Genomic DNA, 22,338 nt, shown 5'->3' on the forward strand with positions numbered 1-22,338 from the left:
ATTGAGTGCAGCACTTTCACAGCATCATCTTTTAGGATTTGAAATAACTCAACTGGAATTCCATCACTTCCACTAGCTTTGTTCATAGTGATGCCTCCTAAGGCCCACTTGACTTCACTTTCCAGGATGTCTGGCTCTAGGTGAGTGTGAGTGATCACACTACCGTGATTATCTGGGTCGTGAAGATTTTTTTTGTACAGTTCTTCCGTGTATTCTTGGCACCTCTTAATATCTTCTGCTTCTGTTAGGTCCCTACCATTTCTGTCCTTTATTGATCCCATTTTTGCATGAAATGTTACCCTGGTTTCTCTGATTTTCTTGAAGAGATCTCTAGTCTTTCCCATTCTGTTGTTTTCCTCTATTTCTTTGCATTGATCACAGAGGAAGGCTTTCTTATCTCTCCGTGCTATTCTTTGGAACTCTGCATTCAAATGAGTATATCTTTCTTTTTCTCCTTTGCTTTTGGCTTCTCTTCTTTTCACAGCTATTTGTAAGGCTTCCTCAGACAGCCATTTTGCTTTTTTGCATTTCTTCTTCTTGGGGATGGTCTTGATTCCTGTCTCCTGTACAGTGTTACGAACCTCCGTCCATAGTTCATCAGGCACTCTGTCTATCAGATCTAGTCCCTTAAATCTATTTCTCATTTATATCATTTAAAATGGAAGAGATATAGGTATACCTTTTTGATTATAGATACAGCATGCAAACAATAATCAAAAAGAGCAGAGTACCTAAACTAATAGCAAAATAGATTTCAAGATAAAAACTGTTACTAGAGACAAAAAGGACAGTTTATAATGATAATAGAATCAATCCACCCAGTGAATGTTATCAGCAAGATACTGTCAAAGAGCTACTATTCCATACCTGTAAGAATCACTGTAATTGTGAATACAGATAACAAGTGTTGGTGAAAACATGGAGCAATTAGGACACTCACAGACTGCTAGTAGGAATGTAAAGCTGTGCAGTCACTTTGGAAAAAAGTTGAGTTACTCAAAAGGTTAAATATAAAGTGACTATATGAACCAGCAATTGCACTCCTAGGTATACACTCAAAAGAATTGAAAACATAGGTCCACACAAAAATCTGTACACAAATATTTACAGCAGCATTATTTATAACAGTTAAAAACTAGAAACACCCTAAATGTCCATTAACAAATGGGTAAACAAAATGTGGTATATCCATACAATGGAATACTATTCAGCCATAAAAAGGGTTGAAATATTGACACATGCTACAGGACGGGTGAACCTTGAAAACATTATGCCAAGTAAAAGAAGCCAGATACAAAGGCCACTTATTACATGAATCTACTTATATGAAATGTCCAGAATAGGGAAATTCATAGAGACAGAATGTAGATTAACTGTTGCTAGGACCTAGGGTGGAGAGGGAACAGGAACCAACTGCCAGTAAGTCTAGGATTTCTTTTGCGAGGGGTGAAAATGTTCTGAAATTAGTGGTGATGGTTGCATAATTTTAAGAATGTCCAAGAAATTGTCAAATTGTACATTAAAAAGATGAATTTTATGGTATTTGAATATCTCAACATAAAAAATATTTCAGAGACTTTGCCACTCTGACATTTAATTATCTCTAAATCCTACTAGTTTACTCTAAATCCTCAGCCACCCACATAAAAATAAGTTTTTTTTAATCATTACAGTATAACTTCCAAACAAATCTCATGTATTTAGAATATATAGAAATTAATCATCTTTGCTATGCATTCATATTTGCAAAATGGTACAAAATTATTTCTGAGTATAAGTTCAAATACTGTCTTCTCTGTCAACAGGCATTTTTCTACCTGTTCAGATAAAATCTACTAATCTTTGGCTATTTATTTTCTTTGAGATTTAGTGCTACTTATCAATATAAATTTTATGTTAACAAACTACTCAAGTACTTATAGTTAAGAATATCCACTTGTGGATCTACTTTCAGACCCATTCATCTTTGTTACTATCTATGAGTTTCTTGTATTTTCATAAACAGTGAGTTGGGATTTATATGAGGGGAATAGCATTGCTGTTTCAAATGACAATGACACCTTCCCCCAGACTTCCTGGTGGTTTAGACGGTAAAGCGTCTACCTGCGATGCAGGAGACCCAGGTTCAATCCCTGGGTCAGGAAGATGCCCTGGAGAAGGAAAAGGCAATCCACTCCAGTATTCTCACCTGGGAAATTCCATGGACAGAGGAGCCTGGCAGGCTACAGTCCATAGGGTTGCAACAGTCGGAGACAACTAAGCAACTAACACAATTAAACTTTGCTTCCCACCAGGCAAGAAAAGAAGGGGTTCCCTTGGCAATGGAAGAGCTGAGAATGCTTTAAAGACTATGCTTTAATTTAAAGCACAGTTCTTGAATTCCTTCTGTTGCCCACAGAGAAGCACAGTCAATATTTGTCAGATAAATGTGGCAGATAATCACCAGTGGAATACCACTTTCTTTCAAATCCAAGAATTTTGCTCTGAATAATTCAGAAAGGACATCCCAAACACAGTCACACACCATTAGACCTATTACGTTGTGAAATATTTAGTTTAGCAATTTCATAGTGTATACTAAGGAACACTAGTTTCATGAGATGATCCACAAAAAAGTGCTGTAAGAAATGTATTAACCCAACGTTTTCCGAAACAGGATGGCCACGGAATCTTTTTTCTCCATAGCACATATTAAAATCCCAAAGAACTTGCAGCCTACCAACATCTTTTGGAAAACCTAAGTTGGTCAAATAATCCATTTTACCAAAGATGAAACTTCAGTTTCATCTGTGTTCACTGTCTCCCCAAATGTAATTAATTTTCCCAAGGTCACCCAGCTAGTCCCTAACTTCCAGTGCTCCTTCTACACTGCCACACTCCCTCACCAGAGGGACCTTTTCTAAATGGCAATTTAATCAGACTGGACTTCCTGATAAACAGCAAGATCATTAGTCATTTAATGTTAGTTATGTTTGAAAGCTTTCCCACAAGAGGCTTGACCTGAAAGAGGTTAGTATTATATGTCTCTCCTTTCAAGTTGCTATTTCAAGGTTGGTTTTACCTGGAGTGAGAGGAAATTTCTGTCTATCTGGAACAGTTCCATCCTGAAGATATTTCAATATTTCTCACCACAACACCCTTTCTGTGATCAGTATTTTTAGCTCATTGTTTTCTATTTTGGCAGCTGAGAAGGTGCAGTTTGTAATTTTACCTCCAGCTTCATATTTCTTCTTAAAAGTGAATACAATGTCCTGTTTATAATAATAAAATCACTAGTTGGCAGAACGACATTAAATGGAAAAAAAAAAAAAAGGGAGGGGGGAAAGCAATTGGAAAATTTAGAGCAAGCAATTTTAAGTGCCAAGTTTTGCATTTGTAATGGTCCAGTGGAGGTCACTGGGCTTCCTTTTTATTGAGGGAATAGTAAAGAAATAGATATCTACAAGTTCTGCTGTGAAAAACTATAGAAATCACCTCTACTTAAAGGAAGCTCATAGTTTTACTGAAAAGTGACATGATCCAAACTTCTACAATACTACTGAAGTATAAAAATCAGTTTAGCATGGTATTTTCCCCCTCCAATAATTTAGGTTTTCACTTTCTACTTTAATGGAGCTTTTAAGCTTTGGTTTCAGTTTAGCAACAAAGGAAGCAAAACAATATGAATGAAATTGGAAATAATTGGAGCCAGTCTCAGAAATAACCTTGGGGTTTCTTGGGCTTCTGGTGCAACCCCCTTTAAGCAGTTTCCTTGGATATATTCTCCTCCTGATCCCCAAAGGCTTGCAGTATTGGCGTTCCTTTTTTTTTTTTTTTTTTAACCTCAAATGCCCTGCTAAGGAGAGCTGCAGGTTAGGCCATGCAAGCACCAATTCTCCAGAGACTGAAGCCCAAGGTCCAGAAAAATGGTGCTCCCAATCAGAAGGGCCAGATTCCTCCTAGGAGTTCACACCAGCCTTCCTTCTTGAAAATTGCTAACCAACCATTTTTCTTTTCAAAATAAACACTATTTCTCTCAACTTCAGTTTGCAAAATATTACCCCAATTCCACTGGACTAAAAAACTGGAATTTTACTGACATAATTGGATTATGAGGTTTAAAGATTGATGGAACTTTTCTGTTCCAAATATAATTGTTCAAATACCAAACCTAAACGGGTATGTAGAAGTCCTTACATAGCTAGAGCCAGGGCAACATCACAGGCTCCACGGCAGGGCGGCCCAGCAGAGGGGGTCAAGAAGCCATCAAAACCATAGGAGCTGTGAGCCCTGTTACAGTAGATCTGTAAGGCTTAAGGGAACACCCTACCCTTTCTGCAGCCATAGCCTGCCACTAAACTGAAGACTACTTAGTCACTCTAGTTCTAGAAATGCCTGCTCATTTCTCAGATCTCAGCTCTAGCACCAATGACATTGGAAATTTGTTCATATGGATATTATAGGACTTGCCATTCTCTGCTATAATTTATCTGAGTATAAATCTGCCTTCCTGTGAACAGTAAAGTCATGAAGAACAAGGGCTGGGCCTTACTTGCCTTGCATTTCCAGTGACTGATTTAGTATACTTGGTATATATTATATGTACATATATATTTTATATATTTATATATATATATATTAAAATATATATATATATATATGTAAACACAAGAGGCTTCCCTCATAGCTCAGTTGGTAAAGAGTGCGTGCAATGCAGGAGACCCGGGTTTGATTCCTGGGTCGGCAAGATCCCCTGGAGAAAGAAATGGCAAACCACTCCAGTACTCTTGCCTGGAGAATCCCATGGACAGAGGAGCCTGGTGGGCTACAGTCCATGGAGTTGCAAGAGTCAGACATAATTTAGCGACTAAACCACCATAGAGAGAAGAAGAGAGGAAAAGAAAAAAAGTTTGATTTAGGAGTTTACAGAATATGTATTATTTATTCATAGCATGTTTCTTAGGGTATATTAGGATTCAGTCCTAGTTCTTTTGACTTTCCTAGAAAAATATTGGCAAAACCTCTTTGAGGGCACTGAACCTCTGAGCAAAATAAATAAGAGTATTATAAATTCTTATACCAAGTATCTCTCGTCCATTATAATTCCATATTTGACTACTGCTCCAAGACAGAGTTCCACAAGAACAGAAACCATCATCTACTTTTACTTATGTTGAATTTCTACTGCCTGTGGATGGTGTTCGATAAATATTTGTTGATAGAAAAATGAAATAAATTTATTACAAGACCAATCAAAGAGAGGAAAAGGTAATCAGATCCAAACGCTTCAGCATACTAAGTACTTCTCTATTTTTTATTGTAAAAAAATGAGAAATTATTTACTGTGGCTACATACACACATGAATTAACCCTGGCATACTCACAAGATGTGTGGATCAGGTGGTAAATGAGGTGAACCTCAGGTGTTCCAGAACACAAAAGGCAATGATATTGGCACGTTTGTTGGTTCTTTTATTTTCAGCCAACTATGAACAGTGGGTAATTATACATGCCCAGTACCATGGATTTATGGTTTTAGCGAAGTTAATCCTTACAAAATAGGTACGTGGCTAAAAAAAGACTATTGCAAAAATCCAGATTGAAGATAATATTAAACTAATAATAGTAATACCATGAAAATAGCAAAGTTGACATTTTCTTCTGCTCGTAACATGAATTCATCATCAACCACATTATGATTCCAAAACAATGACTGTCAATCATATGTTCCCTAGCAGATACTTAGAAAAAAAAAATACACTTAATCTGTCCCTTCAAGTAAATGTGATCTTTTAACAACGATTTTTAAAAGTTATTGCTTTTTGAAAGCAAAATAAAACAAGAAACTCAAGTTTTTAATATAAAATTATAAAATTGGATGTTTTGAAATGTTTCATTATTATACAATTTGGGGACCTAAAATGACCTAATCTTATAAGCTACCAAACTGCTCATATCCGTACACTTAAATTTTCTCACGTAATTTTATAACTAGTTTTTAAAGATGCCAACTGAAAAATAATTGAAGATAATGAAACCATTTTTAAAAACTCTAAAAATGTAGCACCTTTCAATTTGTTCAAAAGAAAGGACTGATTTCAAAATGAATCTGAATATGATCAGTGAATAGGATTGAAAAATGATTTAGTGAGTTCAACTCATTTCTTCCTAAGATATGAGGCATCTTTTTCAGTTATGATAACCATTAAAACCAAAACTAAGTATCAAAATATAAAATACACTCAAACCTTTGTGGAGAAGGCAATGGCACCCCACTCCAGTACTCTTGCCTGGAAAATCCCATGGACGGAGGAGCCTGGTAGGCTGCAGTCCATGGGGTCGCGAAGAGTCGGACACGACTGAGCGACTTGACTTTTATTTTTCACTTTCATGCATTGGAGAAGGAAATGGCAACCCACTCCAGTGTTCTTGCCTGGAGAATCCCAGGGACGGTGGAGCCTGGTGGGCTGCCGTCTATGGGATCGCACAGAGTTGGACACGACTGAAGCGATTTAGCAGCAGACCTTTGTATTTCCATATTGCAAGTTGCTCAAGCAAAATAAAAAATTAAAATATTCAATCACATTGCTTTCACCAAAAGATTAATGATAATATGAACATCTTTCTCTACCATTTTAAAGTAAAATAAAATACATTAAAATTTGTTTCATTCTTATTTTTCCACTTTTATGTATGTTAATAACACATAATAAATTAGTGAAGTAGTATGTACACTTGTAATTTTAGAATAAAGGCACAGAAGTTACAGGAAATGCATGTCCAACAAAGTTTAGAGGTTACCACTTTAGGCATCAGGAAGCAGGTGAAAGATTTTAAGCCAAAGGAGTAGAAACAAAAGAATGATTTGAATTTTAGAAAAATAATTCTAGAGGATAATGGACAGGAAAACAGCTCCTAGAAATTAAAGTGTTTTTAAAAAAAAAAAAAAAACCCCGTTACTGACATAAAGAACAAACTTTTGGACTCAGTGGGAGAAGGCAAGGGTGAGATGATTTCAGAGAATAGCACTGAAACATGTATATTACCATATGTAAAACAGATGACCATTGCAAGTTCGATGCATGAAGCGGGGCACCCAAAGCTGGTGCTCTGGGACAATCCAGAGGGATAGGGTGGGAAGGGAGGTGGGAGGGAGGTTCGGATGGGGGGGACACATGTATACCTGTAACAATTCATGTTGATGTATGGCAAAAACCATCACACTACTGTTAAGTAATTATCCTCCAAATTAAAATAAATAAATAAAAAATTTTAAAAAAAGAGTGATATTTGGCAAAACTAATACAATTATGTAAAGTTTAAAAATAAAATAAAATTAAAAAAAAATATAGTGATAGGCAAAAATGATATTTACAAAAGTGAAAAAAAAAAAATCCCTGTTACTATGCTAACAGCAGAGAGCATCCCACAGGCTCCCTGAATCTTTGGATCCTTTTGCAGGACACATAGGTATATTTTAACAGAAGCCTTCTGCAGAGCAAGACCTCCCAGTCTGTGGTCTAACTCAGAAGGTAACAGGGGCCGAAGAAAAAGGTAATGTGGGGCCATGAGAGGGGAACTGAGCAATACTGGCTGCAGGGACTACTGGCATGACTTATTATTTACCTGCACACTAGGAGTCAGGCTTGGAAAGATTGAGCACCTCTCTCTTCTGATATTTCCATTCATAATTTTAAAAAGTTATAAAGGTTATTTGTTTAAATAACTTGAATAATAGAGCAATTTATAAAATGAAAAGTAAAATACTGCCTCCATGCCTCCTACCACTTCACTGAGTCCATGCACAATAATCACTGTCAGCAGTTTGCTGTGTCTCCTTCCGGGACTTTTTAAAATATATATATATATACTTTCATGTATACATGTATATTATACATATACCTTTACATAGTTTTAAAAACTAGGCTCATATTCTTACTGTTCTGAAACTTGCTTCTTTCACTTTGCAATAAGCCATTCTTTTAGGAAAGTCCACATGGGTCTAGCTTCTTTTTCACAGTGACAGAGAATGCTAGCTTACTGATATGACATAGGTTATGTAACCATTCCTTTACTAGCGGACATCAGCAGTGTCACTTTTATAATAAGGTAGCAACAAACATTCAAGTACATGTGCCCTAATATACTTCCTTGAATAGCATGAATTGAAAGGGTAGGTACATTTAAAATGTCGATAGCTACGGAGGAATAGCTCTACTAACTTACACTTCAAACAACAAAATTCAGTCATCCATTCTATCTTTTTCTTATTAATTTTTTAATAGATTCCTAGATTTAGGAAAAGATCTCAGAAAACAAGTCCCTCCATTTATATATGAGAATATGAAGATTCAGAGAGAATATTAAGATTATGGCCTCAGGATCCCAAAACCCTTGACAAGATAACTGACCAGAAGCAGTTCTATGAACAATGGTTACTGCTGAAAGCCAAGAAAGCAACTTGAGTTAACTGACTTCAAATATAATGTGTGTTCCATCTGAGTCACTAACAAGTAGGAAAGGGAACCATCAACTCCTTTTCCTTGCCTACCCTTGGCAAGAAAAGGAAAAAAAAAAAAAAAGTAAATTCCTAAAAGATACAAAAGCGAGAGGGAGCCGGAAAGGAGGATTCTCAAACTAGGTGGAGTAATGGGCACCACAAGCTTAAGGTACCATAAGTTCAGCTGCATGAAGCGAGCAAGTGTGGTGGTGGAAAAGACTCTGACACGGGATGACCTTAGCAAAAAACCTTCCACGGCCTCAGTGGGTTGTATGAAAAGTTTCTTGGTTCTGAATATCTCCATGTGGCATCCAAAATGAATGCCAGCACTGAAACCAAATTCTGAAGAGAAATATCAGAAAAGAACTAACATCCCACAATGAAGAAACATCTTCAAAGAAGATGTTGTTAAAAAAAAATACCACAAAAGTACTTTCCAACAAATTCCAGACCTAAAAGTAAAGCTTTAAAATGAAGCTCCAAGCACAGAAGTCTTGAATCCTTTGCTCTGTGTCTGAAGAGGCCCATTTAAAGGAGGGCACTTCTAACAAGATAACACTGTCTTTATTGGACCAGACCTATGGGGCTTAGCAATGAGAAAAGAAGGTGGCAACTGTACCTGTTGAAATTAGAATGGTCTAGAAGAGTCAGCACACATTTTCAATAAAGGGCTAGACAGCAAATATCTTAGGCTTTGCAGGCCATATGGCCTCTGTTGCAACTATTCAACCCTGCTATTGTATTGCAAAAAAACAGCCAAAGACAATATATAATCAAATAAGCATGGCTAAGTTTCAGCACAACTTTATGAATGCTGAAATTTGAATTTTATATAATTTTCATAAAAAATTACTGTTTTAATTTTTTGCAACCATGAAAAAATATAAAAACCATTCTTAGCTCACAAGTGCATGCAAGTGTGCTCAGTCACGTCTGACTCTTTGCAACTCCATGGGCTGTGGCTTAACAAGATCCTCTGTCCATGGGATTTTCCAGGCAAGAATACTGGAGTGGGTTGCCATTTCCTTCTCTAGGGGATCTTCCCGACCCAGGGATGGAACCCACGTCTCTGGTGTCTCCTGCATTGGCAGATGGATTGTTTACCACTGAGCCACCTAGGAAGCCTTCTTAGCTCACAGGCTGTAAGTAAACAGGCAATAGGCTAGGTTTAGCTCATAAGGCATGACTGGTCAACCTCTGGTACAGAGCACTTGAGTTTCAATTGTACGGAACTTGAGAGTTGGTGGAAAGATGGCAACATCTGAGGCCAGCTCCTCAGAAAGTTAAGTCAGAAGACAGAAAGGTAGAAAACGTGTCATTTTTTAAAGGGTTTCAGATATTTACCTTAAATCTCTTCTCCTGCTGAATTCCTCTGGTGGTATTGTCCAAGGCAGGCCCTGAGGGAGGCATTCTAAAACTTCTGAAGAGAAATCAGAGAAATCCACACCATATTCTGTAAGTATCCCTTCTGTTTCAGGCTCAATTTCACCAGCCTGTCCAAGACTCTTTGCCAGCTGCCTGTGTACGGGATGGACAGGAAAGACTGTGTTAGTAATGGAACGTGGGCAACCTGTCTCCTCTCTCAAGTTAAGGTTGTCTTTCGAACTCTCCTGCCCCTCCCCTGGCAGGAACACCATCACCAGTGAATGAACAGGGGGCCAAGCCGAAGAGCTTAGGATACTCTTGTCTTGTTAATGCCATGATTACAGTGTACTGTTACCTTTCCTCAGGAATGCTGACCCACGGAGAAGGGCCAGACAACCCTCTGTGGGACTCCTGCAGTTGTTCTTCGTGGAGAAGTGAAAGCTTTTGTCAATTACTTCTCTTGTAAACACCTTTAGAGACAATTCTGATCAACCCAGTTTGCTGTTAAATCACTAGTTTCACACTGATTATTCCTTACGTCATGCTCACTAAATCAGATCTGATGTTTTCATTTATTTCACAACTACTAATTTTTGCCTTAATGGTTTAAGACGTTTTGTCTGAACACAAAAGCTATATATATTCACTTTAGAGAAGTTATTAATAGAAAAGATAGAAATATACCAAGAAGAAAACTGAAGTTATCTTTAATCCAGTCACCCAGCAAATGATCATTCACATTTTAGGGTCCTGGACCATTAAAAATAAGACTGTATTGAACAGGACAGTCCTGTCACTATGAGTAGGGTTCCATCTTTTAGAAGGCTGATCTTACTCTTTATCTGTGAGTCATCTACACAAACATCAAAACTGATAACCCTCCATTCTTGTAAGTACTGGCATGCCACATACAGCCAAGTCTAAAGTTAAGTGGTGAATGCTGATAGTCAATAGGAAATACGAAATGAGTCTTAAATCAGCTGCCTTTGTTGAGAGTGTTGAGGAGACCAGAGTTGGCTACCTCCTCCACTGCATAGGTCTATTCATCCACCAGGGTGACCCAGGAATCTACCTTCAGTAATTCCTGCAAGGAGTTTAGCTCTGGCGTTAGGGCCTTCTCTGGGGCCATGTGATTTCTTTGAAGAAGATTCTGTTTCCTTATATGAGGGTAGATGCCTGGGTACTAGAGTTCATAGGTACACAGTGGTATAGGAGGACTGGGGACGTGGTTGCCTTATATGCAGACTTTTAACAAATTTTCGGCCTCAATCCTGGAACATGGCAGTGGTGGTAGAACGGTTGGCCCCACTTCTCATATGCCAGCCAAGAGAGAGCAGCCCACTGCTGATACATACACCTGCCCACCAGCACAGGCTTGAGGCAGCCTGTGGGCATTTCACATACAATGCTGGCTCAGACCAGTGCCTCTTCTCAAAGTTAGGTGGTGATTTCCCACAAATCATATCAAAAAGACAGCAAAAATACATGGGAAAAAAAATGAAAGAAAGCTATCTGGTAGATCCATGAATATATGAAAATTAAATAACCCATGGGTTAATGAAGAAATAAAAAGAGAATTAGAAAATATTTTGAACTGAATGAAATACAATATATCAATATTTGTGAGATGCAGCTAAAGCAGTGCTGTGAGGAAAACTTACAGCATTAAATGCTCATATTAGAAAAGAAGAAATGAGTCAGTGAACTAAACTTCTATCTTAAAAAACTGAAAAAAGAAAAGCAAACTAGATCCCAGGTAAGCAGAAGGAAGGACATAATAAAGAAATAAAAATCAATGACTAGAAAACTAATAAATAATAAAGAAAACCAATAAAATCAAAAGCTGATTCTTTGAAAAGAAAATAAAATAGGTAAGTTTCTGGTGAGGCTGATCAAGAAAAATAAGGAATAAGTTTTCATTATTATAGATCTTTTGAGCATTAAAATAATAATAAGGGAATTATAAATGACTTTAGGCCAATAAATCCAATAACTTGGATGAAATGGATAAATTCCATGAAAGACACACACTGCCTAAGACTAGTCAAGGAGATATCAACACTATATATCCCTTCATCTACTAAAGAAACCAAATTCATAGTTTAAAATATTTCCACAAAGACAAAATGCAGGCCCAAATGGTTTCACTGGAGAATGCTACCAAGTCTTTATGAAAGAATTCATACTAACTTCACACAAACTCTTTCAGAATATAGAATAGGACGGAACACTTCCTAACTAGTTTTATGAAGCCAGCATTACTCTGATACCAAAATGAGACAAAAGATTCATGAGATCAATATCCCTCATGAAAAACAGACTTAAAATTCTTATGAAATATTAGCAAACAGAGTTCAGCAATATATAAAAGGGCCAAATAATTCAAGATCTGTCCGACATTCAAAAATTTACTCTATTTAATTACTCAGCTAGCAAACAATGAAAAAATACATACAATCATCTCAACAGAATAAAAAAAAATTTGACAAAATTCAACATCTATTTATGACCAAAACACTCAGCAAATGAGTAATGAACAGGAACATCTTCAATTTAACAGAGAAAGTCTAAATGCTTTCCTCAAGATCAGGAAGAAAACAAGTTCACTCTCTTTGGTTCGGTTGGTACTGTTCACCAATAGTACCAAACATGGTATCAGATGTCCCAGTGAGAACCATAAGGCAAGAAAATGAAGAAAAGGAATGCAAATGAGAAAGACTTCCACATTGCATGTGAGTGGGCCAAAGGAGTATAATTCCCATTACAGAAATGAGCAGCTTCCTACTTAGACTCTGCTTCAGCTCAAGGCTTTGAATGTGAAGAGAGTGACACAAAGACAAAGGGGTGCTTAGGACCCATTCGTGGTGGCTACAGGGCTGCCAGTGAAAGCAGTGGTGGCAGCAGTGCCCAGTGGCAATGCTGTCTTGCAAGTGGTAAGAACCACTGCCATCGTGACCAAACTAATCCTGATAAAAGACAATGGCTAGACCTTGCTCTTGGCTTTCCAGGTTGGCCTTTCTTCCTTCCCATAACTTTCTCAGGACATTCAAGACTCTCACTGTTACTATGAACCCTTCAGTATCCCTCTAATAAATTCCTTTTTCAACCACAGTTGTTTTCTCTTATTTTGCAACCAAGGATCCAGATAGTTAAAAACTCAGGTCTCACTAATTTTCAAAATGACAACATTATTATCTGTGTATTATCCTCATTCTCTAGAATGAAGTTCCTGTTGAGGGTCTGGGAAATCTGTTGTCAACGCCTTTTAAGTTTAAAGGACATTTTGGAGACTGATTCGTATTTTGAAAATCAAGTGGGACATGAGTTACGTCCAACCCACTTAAAGAATTAATTATTCTCACAGGTTCCTAAGGTTCTGTTCTCTACACCCATTTCCTAATACAAACATGTTTGTCTGGTTCTTGGTGTAAGCATGAGAAACTAACTCTGGTTTGAAAAGAAAGTTTTTGGAAAGATACCAAAAGCTCACAGAAACAGTGAGAGATGTGGAAAACCTGAAAAGAGGATAGAAACAAAAGAACTATGTGCTCAACCTCTAAAGTCTTAATTTCAGGCTAAGATGGAAACTCAGTGACTTCCTATGTATATCAAAAAAGTTTTCTGAGTCTATTGCAGCTTCCAGGCTAAGACAGCAAATAAACAAAAATCAAAGGGTGATAAATCACTACCATCATTAAATTCAGAGTCTCACCAAGTCTCTTACATGAAAAGTAGGAATACTTATCAGAAAGAGTAAGCCTCAAGAGAACCAAACCATATATATTTATCTATATATGTATATATAGATATATATTATATGATATATATTTCATATAGATATATATTATATGATATATATTTCATATATATATATATATACATGAAATACAAGATTAAGAAATACAAGATACAGGAAGATGCAGAAAGGTCTGAGTACCTTGGATGCCTAGTTCCAACTGACCTTTCATTGTCACGAATCATAAGTGGACTCTGGTAGTATGTCCATTCTAAGGGATGGTCTCTGAAAAGACAGTGGAGCAGAAACTTCCTCCCTGCAGGTAGAACTTGAAGCAATACATCCATGGGCTACTTTGGCTGAAGAAAGATGGCCTGATGGGCAGTGGCTACAAGTTTAGCCAGATGGATAGGGACCTGAAAGAAGAAAGATTGGAGGACTGGTGACAAAGACATCTGAGGGACAGACATGGAGAAATGGGCCTAGAGTATAGCTATTTGTGTTCCATGAGAATGCTCAGCATAAGACTCTCACTGTGGGGGCAAGATGATCTACCTTGAAAATGTCAACCAACCCTCTTCCCCAGGCACTGCAGTGTTTGCTCAACTGGCATCAGAACAAAGTACCTGGTAGCAGGAAATGAGCTCCACACATGAGCTTCCTCTCACCAACGACAACCAGGCCACCACACTTAGAGGATGCCAGTTTTCCAGCAGCAGCAACCAACTCTGAGCCTCCAATACAGAACCATGGCAGGAGGACCCACCAACCTGCTGAAGGCAGATGAAGTTTGCTGAGCTCTTCTCTGATGGAGAGGGCAGTAATCTTTCTCCATTAAAAGAAACACTAAACCTGGGTTTGGCTTGACCGTCTTCATTTGTTCTACCCACCCTGCTTATATAAGCATCATAATCCATAGATTTATCAAATACTGTTCAAGCTTATTATGTTATCTCATTCAATATTTTGTAGTCAACAATTTCTGCCTCAACTAAGACCAGACACAGCGAAAAAATATTTTCTAAAAAAGCTATTTGCAATTCAAGTCAGCTGAGAGATGATTCAGAAATAAGGATTCAAAGGTAGCAAGTAATGATGTAAAGAAGATAATCATATATTGAGACACATGAAATTACCAATATATTTGACCATGTTTTACCTAGAAAACACAATTTCACATGATTCTCCCCATAGTATTAAATACCATGTAAAATAATTAACCATACATATAATCCAACAGCATACACAGTTTCTGGGAGAAGCATAAACAACAAAGCAGATCATATAGCATTTATTAGAGAATATGAAAAGAAACACATTCTGACACGTGGTAAGAGTCTCAGTTTTTGTGAGGCTGCCTTTAAATACAGTGGCCATCCTATTCCTACTTGGTGAGGTTGCAGTGGTCAAAACTAATTATCTTATGCTTGTAATGGAGGGCTTAAATGCCTGAGCAGAAGGCATTTTGTAATATCCAACTTTAAAAATATAACACTAAAATCTAAGAACTCATTAAAGATGGGGTGGGAGGCAGGAAGAAGAGCCATTCCAGGTGTTCTATTAAAAAAATACTTCATGTAAACAGGAAGAAAGAGGCAAGAGAAATGGGAGAAGAATAAAACATAGTTTACATGCATGCAGACACATAAATTACTACCAACCAGAGATGCTAGCAAGAACTCAAAAATTTTATGAAAATATCACCACTAAAGAACAGCTCAAAGTAAAGATCCAAGTGCATAAGAAATAAATTTCACAAAAGGAAATAAAAACTAGTGTGATTTCTAGTTTTCTAACTATGTCTAGGAAATAGGAAATAAGTAGAAAGGAAAAATAAAATTAATGAAGAACTGACACTACCTGAAAAAATAAGACTCATAGAGAAAAGTCTGAAAGAAGTGGGGGAAAAATGAAATTAGAAAGTATTATGCAAAGAGTGTGAAAAGATTATAGGGAAAACAGACATGAAAGGCAAATGAAGGAGAACAAACTGTGGCATGACTTATACTCCTGAAGGAAGGAACTACATATAGGAAACAGAAAGCATTTTCAAAAATACCATAAGACCATTTCCCTGAAATCAAAGAAATTTTACAGACATGGTATGCCATGTCTCAGGAAAAACTAATACAGAAAATTATCACTGAAGTTTGTGGACTTAAAGATGAAGTTTTTGGGGGTTTTTTAACACGCGAGAACTCAGGGAATATAATTCTCACAAACCCTTTCTGAAAGACTACTAAGTGAAAACAAGTCTACCAAGAGAGGGAGAAATTTTCCAAAAGAAGACTAGTGCTAACATTTTTGCATTGTGCCTTATGTTTGGATGAAAACAAATGTTTTGTAAATGTTTGCCAAGTCATCTGCACTGACTTTTCCATCTGTATCATGCACACATATGTTATTTCTATGTATTTCAACATAGTTTCTTGTTTTGTACTTATTCTGCTCTCAGAGTATTTTCCTACGCTCTATCTTTATAGATACGTATATAAGCATAATTATGACTGTGGCCACGAATTGGGTGAAAATCTGCTAAAGAAACCATTGCAAAAACAAAGCAAAGTTGCATAAAAAATACTAGAAAGTATTATACGTTGTGCCATTCTGGGTAAGAAGCTGTTTAATACAAAATCATTAGACTCCTGGTTGTCAAATTAAGTTTTAAAAAATAACAATATATAATGTTACTGTATCATATTAATAAATGTAACATTAATAAAATAAAAAAAGACTAGTGCTGAGTGCTGTATCCACTTCCACTGGGGTGAGAAGGTGAAAAGAAAGGACAAAAGCAAGCAGGTGATGATGGACCTAGTATTTGTCAGAACAAGTCACAGCAATCATCGGCCCTTTGCTGACATTTAAAGAAAAAAACACTTTATCTTTCATCTCATTTAATTTTATTCTTGCTTTGTGTTTTGGCAATATTTTTTTCACCAGGCTCTATTCTAAGTCCAAAGAATCTTGAATTGTTCATTGAAATTGGAACATGGCTCATAAAGATGAAATTATATTTTGATTAGGGCCTCCAACTGCGATCAATGACTCCAAGTTTCTTTTTCTTTTTTTAAATTTTATTTTATTTTTAAACTTTATAATATTGTATTGGTTTTGCCAAATATCGAAATGAATCCGCCACAGGTTTACATGTGTTCCCCATCCTGAACCCTCCTCCCTCCTCCCTCCCCACACCATCCCTTTGGGTCGTCCCAGTGCACCAGCCCCAAGCATCCAGTATCGTGCATCCAAGTTTCTATTAGTAGTAATTAATATTTATTTTTATTAAGTTCCAGAAAACGTTTCTCAAGTGCCATATTTAAATAATTTATTATGGATATTCACTTGAGATATATGTGATAGCAGCATAGACTAAACAGCTTGCAGGAGATAAAAATCTAACAGGTCAGCATTAAACTTAGATGCATTCAGAACTTAGATGCCCCAGAAAGAATCATATGCTGCCTACTTATGAATTCTGCTGTCACTCTAAAATCCATAATGTCTTAGGATCTAAACAAAAGCAGAATCTAGTAGAGAATCGATTTATACACTGTATATTTTCCTCTTACAGAAGGATCTGTTTTATATTTTTATTTCAGTTGTAAATTTTATTTTATATGAATACTGAAAGTAACTTTCATCTGTTAGAGCTCAAATATTACAGCTTTCTAAGTAATTTCTGTCTTTCATTCACTGTCTGCAAAAATGAAACAGTTGCTTTAGGACAATATGACTCAATGTTGCATCAAAATGTCTGGCCCATTCTCTTAAAAACCAACTTTATTGTTGTTGTTCAAGTAAAGAGATACCTGGCTGCTGCTGCTACTGCTAAGTCACTTCAGTCGTGTCCGACTCTGTGTGACCCCATAGGCGGCAGCCCACCAGGCTCCCCCGTCCCTGGACGGGGACACTGGAGTGGGTTGCCATTTCCTAGATACCTGGAGTAACAGGCAAATTTGGCCTTGGTGTACCAAATGAAGCAGGGCAAAGGGTAACAGAGTTCTGCCAAGAGAACTCGTTGGTCATAGCAAACACCGTCTTCCAACAACACAGAGAGATGACTCTACAAATGGATATCACCAGATGGTCAATACCGAAATCAGACTGATTATATTCTTTGCAGCCGAAGAGGGAGAAGCTCTATACAGTCAGCAGAAACAAGATCAGGTGCTGACTGTGGCTCAGATCATGAATGCCTTAGTGCAAAATACAGATTTAGATTGGAGAAAGTAGAGAAAACCACCAGGAAACTCAAGTATGACCTAAATCAAACCCCTTACAATTATACAGTGCAAGTGACAAATAGGGACAAGGGATTAGATCTGATAGAGTGTCTGAAGAACTATGGATGGAGGTTCGTGACACTGTACAGGAGGGGGTGATCAAACCATTCCCAAGAAAAAGAAATGCAAAAAGGCAAAATGGTTGCCTGAGGAGGTCTTATAAAGGGCTAAGAAAAGAAGAGAAGTAAAAGGCAAGGAAGGAAAGGAAAGATATACCCATATGAATGCAGAGTTCCAAAGAATAGTATGGAGAAATAAAGTCTTCCAAAGCGAACATGGAAAGAAATAGAGGAAAATAATAGAATGGGAAAGACTAGAGATATCTTCAAGAAAATTGGAGACACCAAGGGAATATTTCATACATACACAGATGGGCACAATAAAGGACAGAAACAGTATGGACCTAACAGAAGCAGAAGATATTAAGAAGAGGTGGCAAGAATACACAGAAGAACTGTACAGAAAAGATCTTAATGACCCAAATAACCACAATGGTGTGATCATGCACCTAGAACCAGACATCCTGGAATGCGAAGTCAAGTGGGCCTTAGGAAGCATCACTATGAACAAAGCTAGCGGAGGTAATGGAATTCCAACTAAGCTATTTCTAATCCTAACAGATGATGCTGTTAAAGTGCTACACTTAATATGCCAGCAAATTTGGAAAACTCAGCAGTGACCACAGGACTGGAAAAGGTCAGTTTTCATTCCAATCCCAGAAAAGGGCAATGCCAAAGAATGTTCAAACTAATGCACAATTGTACTCATTTCACATGCTAGCAAAGTAATGCTCAAAATTCTCTATGCTGGGCTTCAACAGTACATGAACCGAGAACTTCCAGATGTTCAAGCTGTATTTAGAAAAGGAGAGATCAAATTGCCAACATCTGTTGGATCATCGAAAATTGCTAGCAAGAGAATTCCAGAAAAACATCTGCTTCATTGACTATGCTAAAGCCTTTGACTATGTGGATCACAACAAACTGTGGAAAATTCTGAAAGAGATGGGAATACCAGACTACCTTACCTCCTCCTGAGAAACCTGTATGCAGGTCAAGAAGCAACAGTTAATACCAGACATGGAACAACTGACTGATTCCAAATTGGGAAAGGAGCACATCAAGGCTATATATTGTTACCCTGCTTAACTTCTATGCAGAGTACATCATGTGAAATGCCGGTCTGGAGGAGCCACAAGCTGGAATCAAGATTGCCAGGAGAAGTATCAATAACCTCAGATATGCAGATGAGACCACCCTTATGGCACAAAGTGAAGAGGAGCTAAAGAGCCTCTTGATGGAAGTGAAAGAGGAGAGTGAAAAAGTTGATTTAAAACTCAACATTCAAAAAACAAAGATTATGGCATCCGGTTCCATCACTTCATGGCAAATAGATGCGGAAACAATGGAAACAGTGAGAGACCTTTATTTTCTTTGGCTCCAAAATCACTGCAGATGGTGATTGCAGCCATGAAATTAAAAGACGCTTGCTCCTTAGAAGTAAAGCTATGACCAACCTAAACAGCATATTAAAAAGCAGAGACATTACTTTGCCAATAAAGGTTCATATACCCAAAGCTATGATTTTTTCCAGTAGTCATGTATGGATGTGAGAGCTGGACTATAAAGAAGGTTGAGCGCTGCTTTTGAACTGTGGTGCTGGAGAAGATTCTTGTGAGTCCCTTGGACTACAAAGAGATCAAACCCATCAATCCTAAAGGAAATCAGTTCTGAATATTCATTGGAAGGACTGATGCTGAACCTGAACCTAGAATACTTTGGCCACCTGATGCAAAGAACTGACACCTTAGAAAAGACCCTGATGCTGGGAAAGATTGAAGGCAGGAGGAAAAGGGGACGACAGAGGATGAGATGGTTGGATGGCACCCCCAACTCAATGGACATGAGTTTGAGTAAACTCCAGGAGTTGGTGATGGACAGGGAGGCCTGGTGTGCTGCAGTCCATGGGGTCACAAAGAGTTGGACACAACTGAGCAACTGAACAACAAATCCATGACATACTGACATGGTACTGCTGGTTCTAGAGCATAAAAGGGCTATACAGCTCCTTCCTTAAGCAATGTATCTCTATCTTAAAGGCACTTCCTTTATGACTTCCATGTTGAACTAGGCCCACAAAACAAAACAAGCTCATTCACCTTCACAGAATATAGCAGCAAGGCTATGGAGTCATTCCTCCCCCAGAGCAGATCTCTCTCCTCAGAACTATTACTCTCCTTTGGTTCTATTTCCTTTCTGGAACATGCCTCTTTCCAGCTGCCTAACAATGCTTTAGGTACATCTCTTATTTATTAATAGATGAGGAGAATCATCCTAGAGGGAATACACATTTCTTTGTTTCTGTATCTTACACTGAGACTCTGTTCATCTTAAGAGCCCAGTAAAAGATGGTTGAATGAATAAATAAACAAATGAATGCTCTCGAGCCTGGAAAAAATGTATTCTATTCCTTACTTGAAACTCCAAAGGAAAAGAAGAAAACTGAAGATGGTAAAATACAACCAAATAAAACCCAAAGTCGTGGACCTAAGTAAACACCTGAGTCCTTTGATAACCAGCTGCCACATTAGCAAAGTTATTAATATTAACATATCAAAGAACCAAGAACAAGAAAAAAAATGCCTGCTACTATTTCTTTCACTCAAAATTGACCTGACATTACTTACTGATGTGGAAAATATCACTTCTTTAATTATGAGTTGCCAGTTCAAGAAGACTTGAAAAAGAAATATTTTAGGGATTTGAATGAAAGAAACAAATCTGTTTACCAATGATATGATTACCTACAGAAAAAATCCAAAGGAAATTATATCCAAAGTATTAAAATTAATAAGGGGATTTAGCAATGAGGCTGGATAAAGGATTAATAAACAAAAATTAATTATAACTTTAAAAATTAATTATAACTTTATACACAAGCACCAAAAAGCTAAAAAATGCAATTTAAGTGCCTGCTTTTCAGAAGTCAACATTAACAACATGAACAGACAATTCACAAACCAAGGAAAAGGTGTTTTCCATATTATTAACTGCTAAAAGGCTACTTTCTAGGTTTTTTTTTTAACTCCAGAAAATCAAATGACAAAGAGGCCAATTTAAAAAGAATGCTAACATGAGTGGGTAAAATTTTAAGAAAAGAGAATTACAAAGTCTCAAAAATATCACCCCAAGTATATTAAATAGTATATTTATAAGGGAAAATAATAAAGTTAGGAATCCTGGCAGATAACTCCTTAGTCAAGTGATCAAGGTCAACATCACCAGTATACATACTGATATCATGTACCCACTGATATGCTGCACTTCATTTTGTGGTATCCTTCTCAATAATGCTTAAGCTGAATCCAGCCATGAGAAAACATTAGACAAACACAAACTGAGAAACATTCTACAAAACTGACCAGTACTCTTCAAAATCGTCAACGGAAGACAAGGCTGAGAAATGGTCACAAATTGGAAAAACTACAGTGACATGACAACTGCAAAGTAGAATCCTACCAGATTCTCGAACAGAAAAAGGGGGTTAGTAGAAAAACTGATAAGATCTGAATAAATTCTATACTTTATATAATAGTATTGTACCAGGGTTAATTTCTTAGTTTTGACAAATATTCTATAATAAGATGTTCACATAAGGAAAAGCTAGGTAAAGAACATAGGAACTCTCTACCATTTTTGCAATTTCTGTAAATCTAAATTATCTAAACAAAAAATTAACTGTGGAAAAAATATGAGGAAAGACACAAAGATAGTCTCTAAGAGAGGAAACATAATGACTATAAATATATGAAAAGATGCTCAATCTCATTAGTAATTTGTTGTCATTTGTTCAGTTGCTGAGTCAAGTCCTACTCTTTACTGCTAGATAAATAAATTATATTTCTGCAAATAGAAATATTATGAATTAAAATGAATGAAATATATGAATGCATCTTGGATACATAATGTTAAAAGAAAAAAAGGCAAGTCACAGAAGAATATGTGTAGCCTTGTATTTTTTATAAGGTTCAGAAACAAGCAAAACTAACACTTTTAGGGATATAAATATGAGCAAATTATAAGGAAAAGCATATGTCTGAGACAATGGTTACCTCTTGGGAAAACATTAAGGGTTAGGATAGAGAGGAATACACAAGGAGCTTCAACACTATTGTGACAGATTCCTTAATCTGGGTGGTGAGTTCAAGGGTTGGTTTAAATACCAGAACTCAAAAATCACATAAATGTTACATGTATTCTTTTAACTGTGAAACATATTTTGCAATTGATGTTAGTAAATATTTTAAAAATAATATTTTAGACAAATATATACCAAACCCTTAATAGTGATTATTTCAGGGGATGAAATTCTGGAAATTTTTCACTTTCTATAGTATATATTTTAAATAATATTAAGTATATAGCATATATGTCCTGGAAAAAATTAAAATTTTCTAAAATTTTTGCTACTGC

At 36.8% G+C, this 22,338-nt stretch overlaps 1 protein-coding gene across 1 annotated transcript in view; it reads right to left on the bottom strand.

Annotated features, from left to right (window-relative positions):
* Window positions 1-22,338, bottom strand: part of DIS3L2 (DIS3 like 3'-5' exoribonuclease 2) — a 347,038-nt gene that overhangs the window by 183,085 nt on the left and 141,615 nt on the right. The window contains exon 9 of the mRNA XM_010837096.1: window positions 9,824-9,997. Coding sequence (XP_010835398.1) covers window positions 9,824-9,997 — 174 coding nt within the window. The remainder of the gene's footprint in view (window positions 1-9,823; window positions 9,998-22,338) is intronic.

The sequence above is a fragment of the Bison bison genome, unplaced genomic scaffold, assembly GCF_000754665.1.
Source record: "Bison bison bison isolate TAMUID 2011002044 unplaced genomic scaffold, Bison_UMD1.0 scf7180017864068, whole genome shotgun sequence".
Taxonomy (NCBI): domain Eukaryota; kingdom Metazoa; phylum Chordata; class Mammalia; order Artiodactyla; family Bovidae; genus Bison; species Bison bison.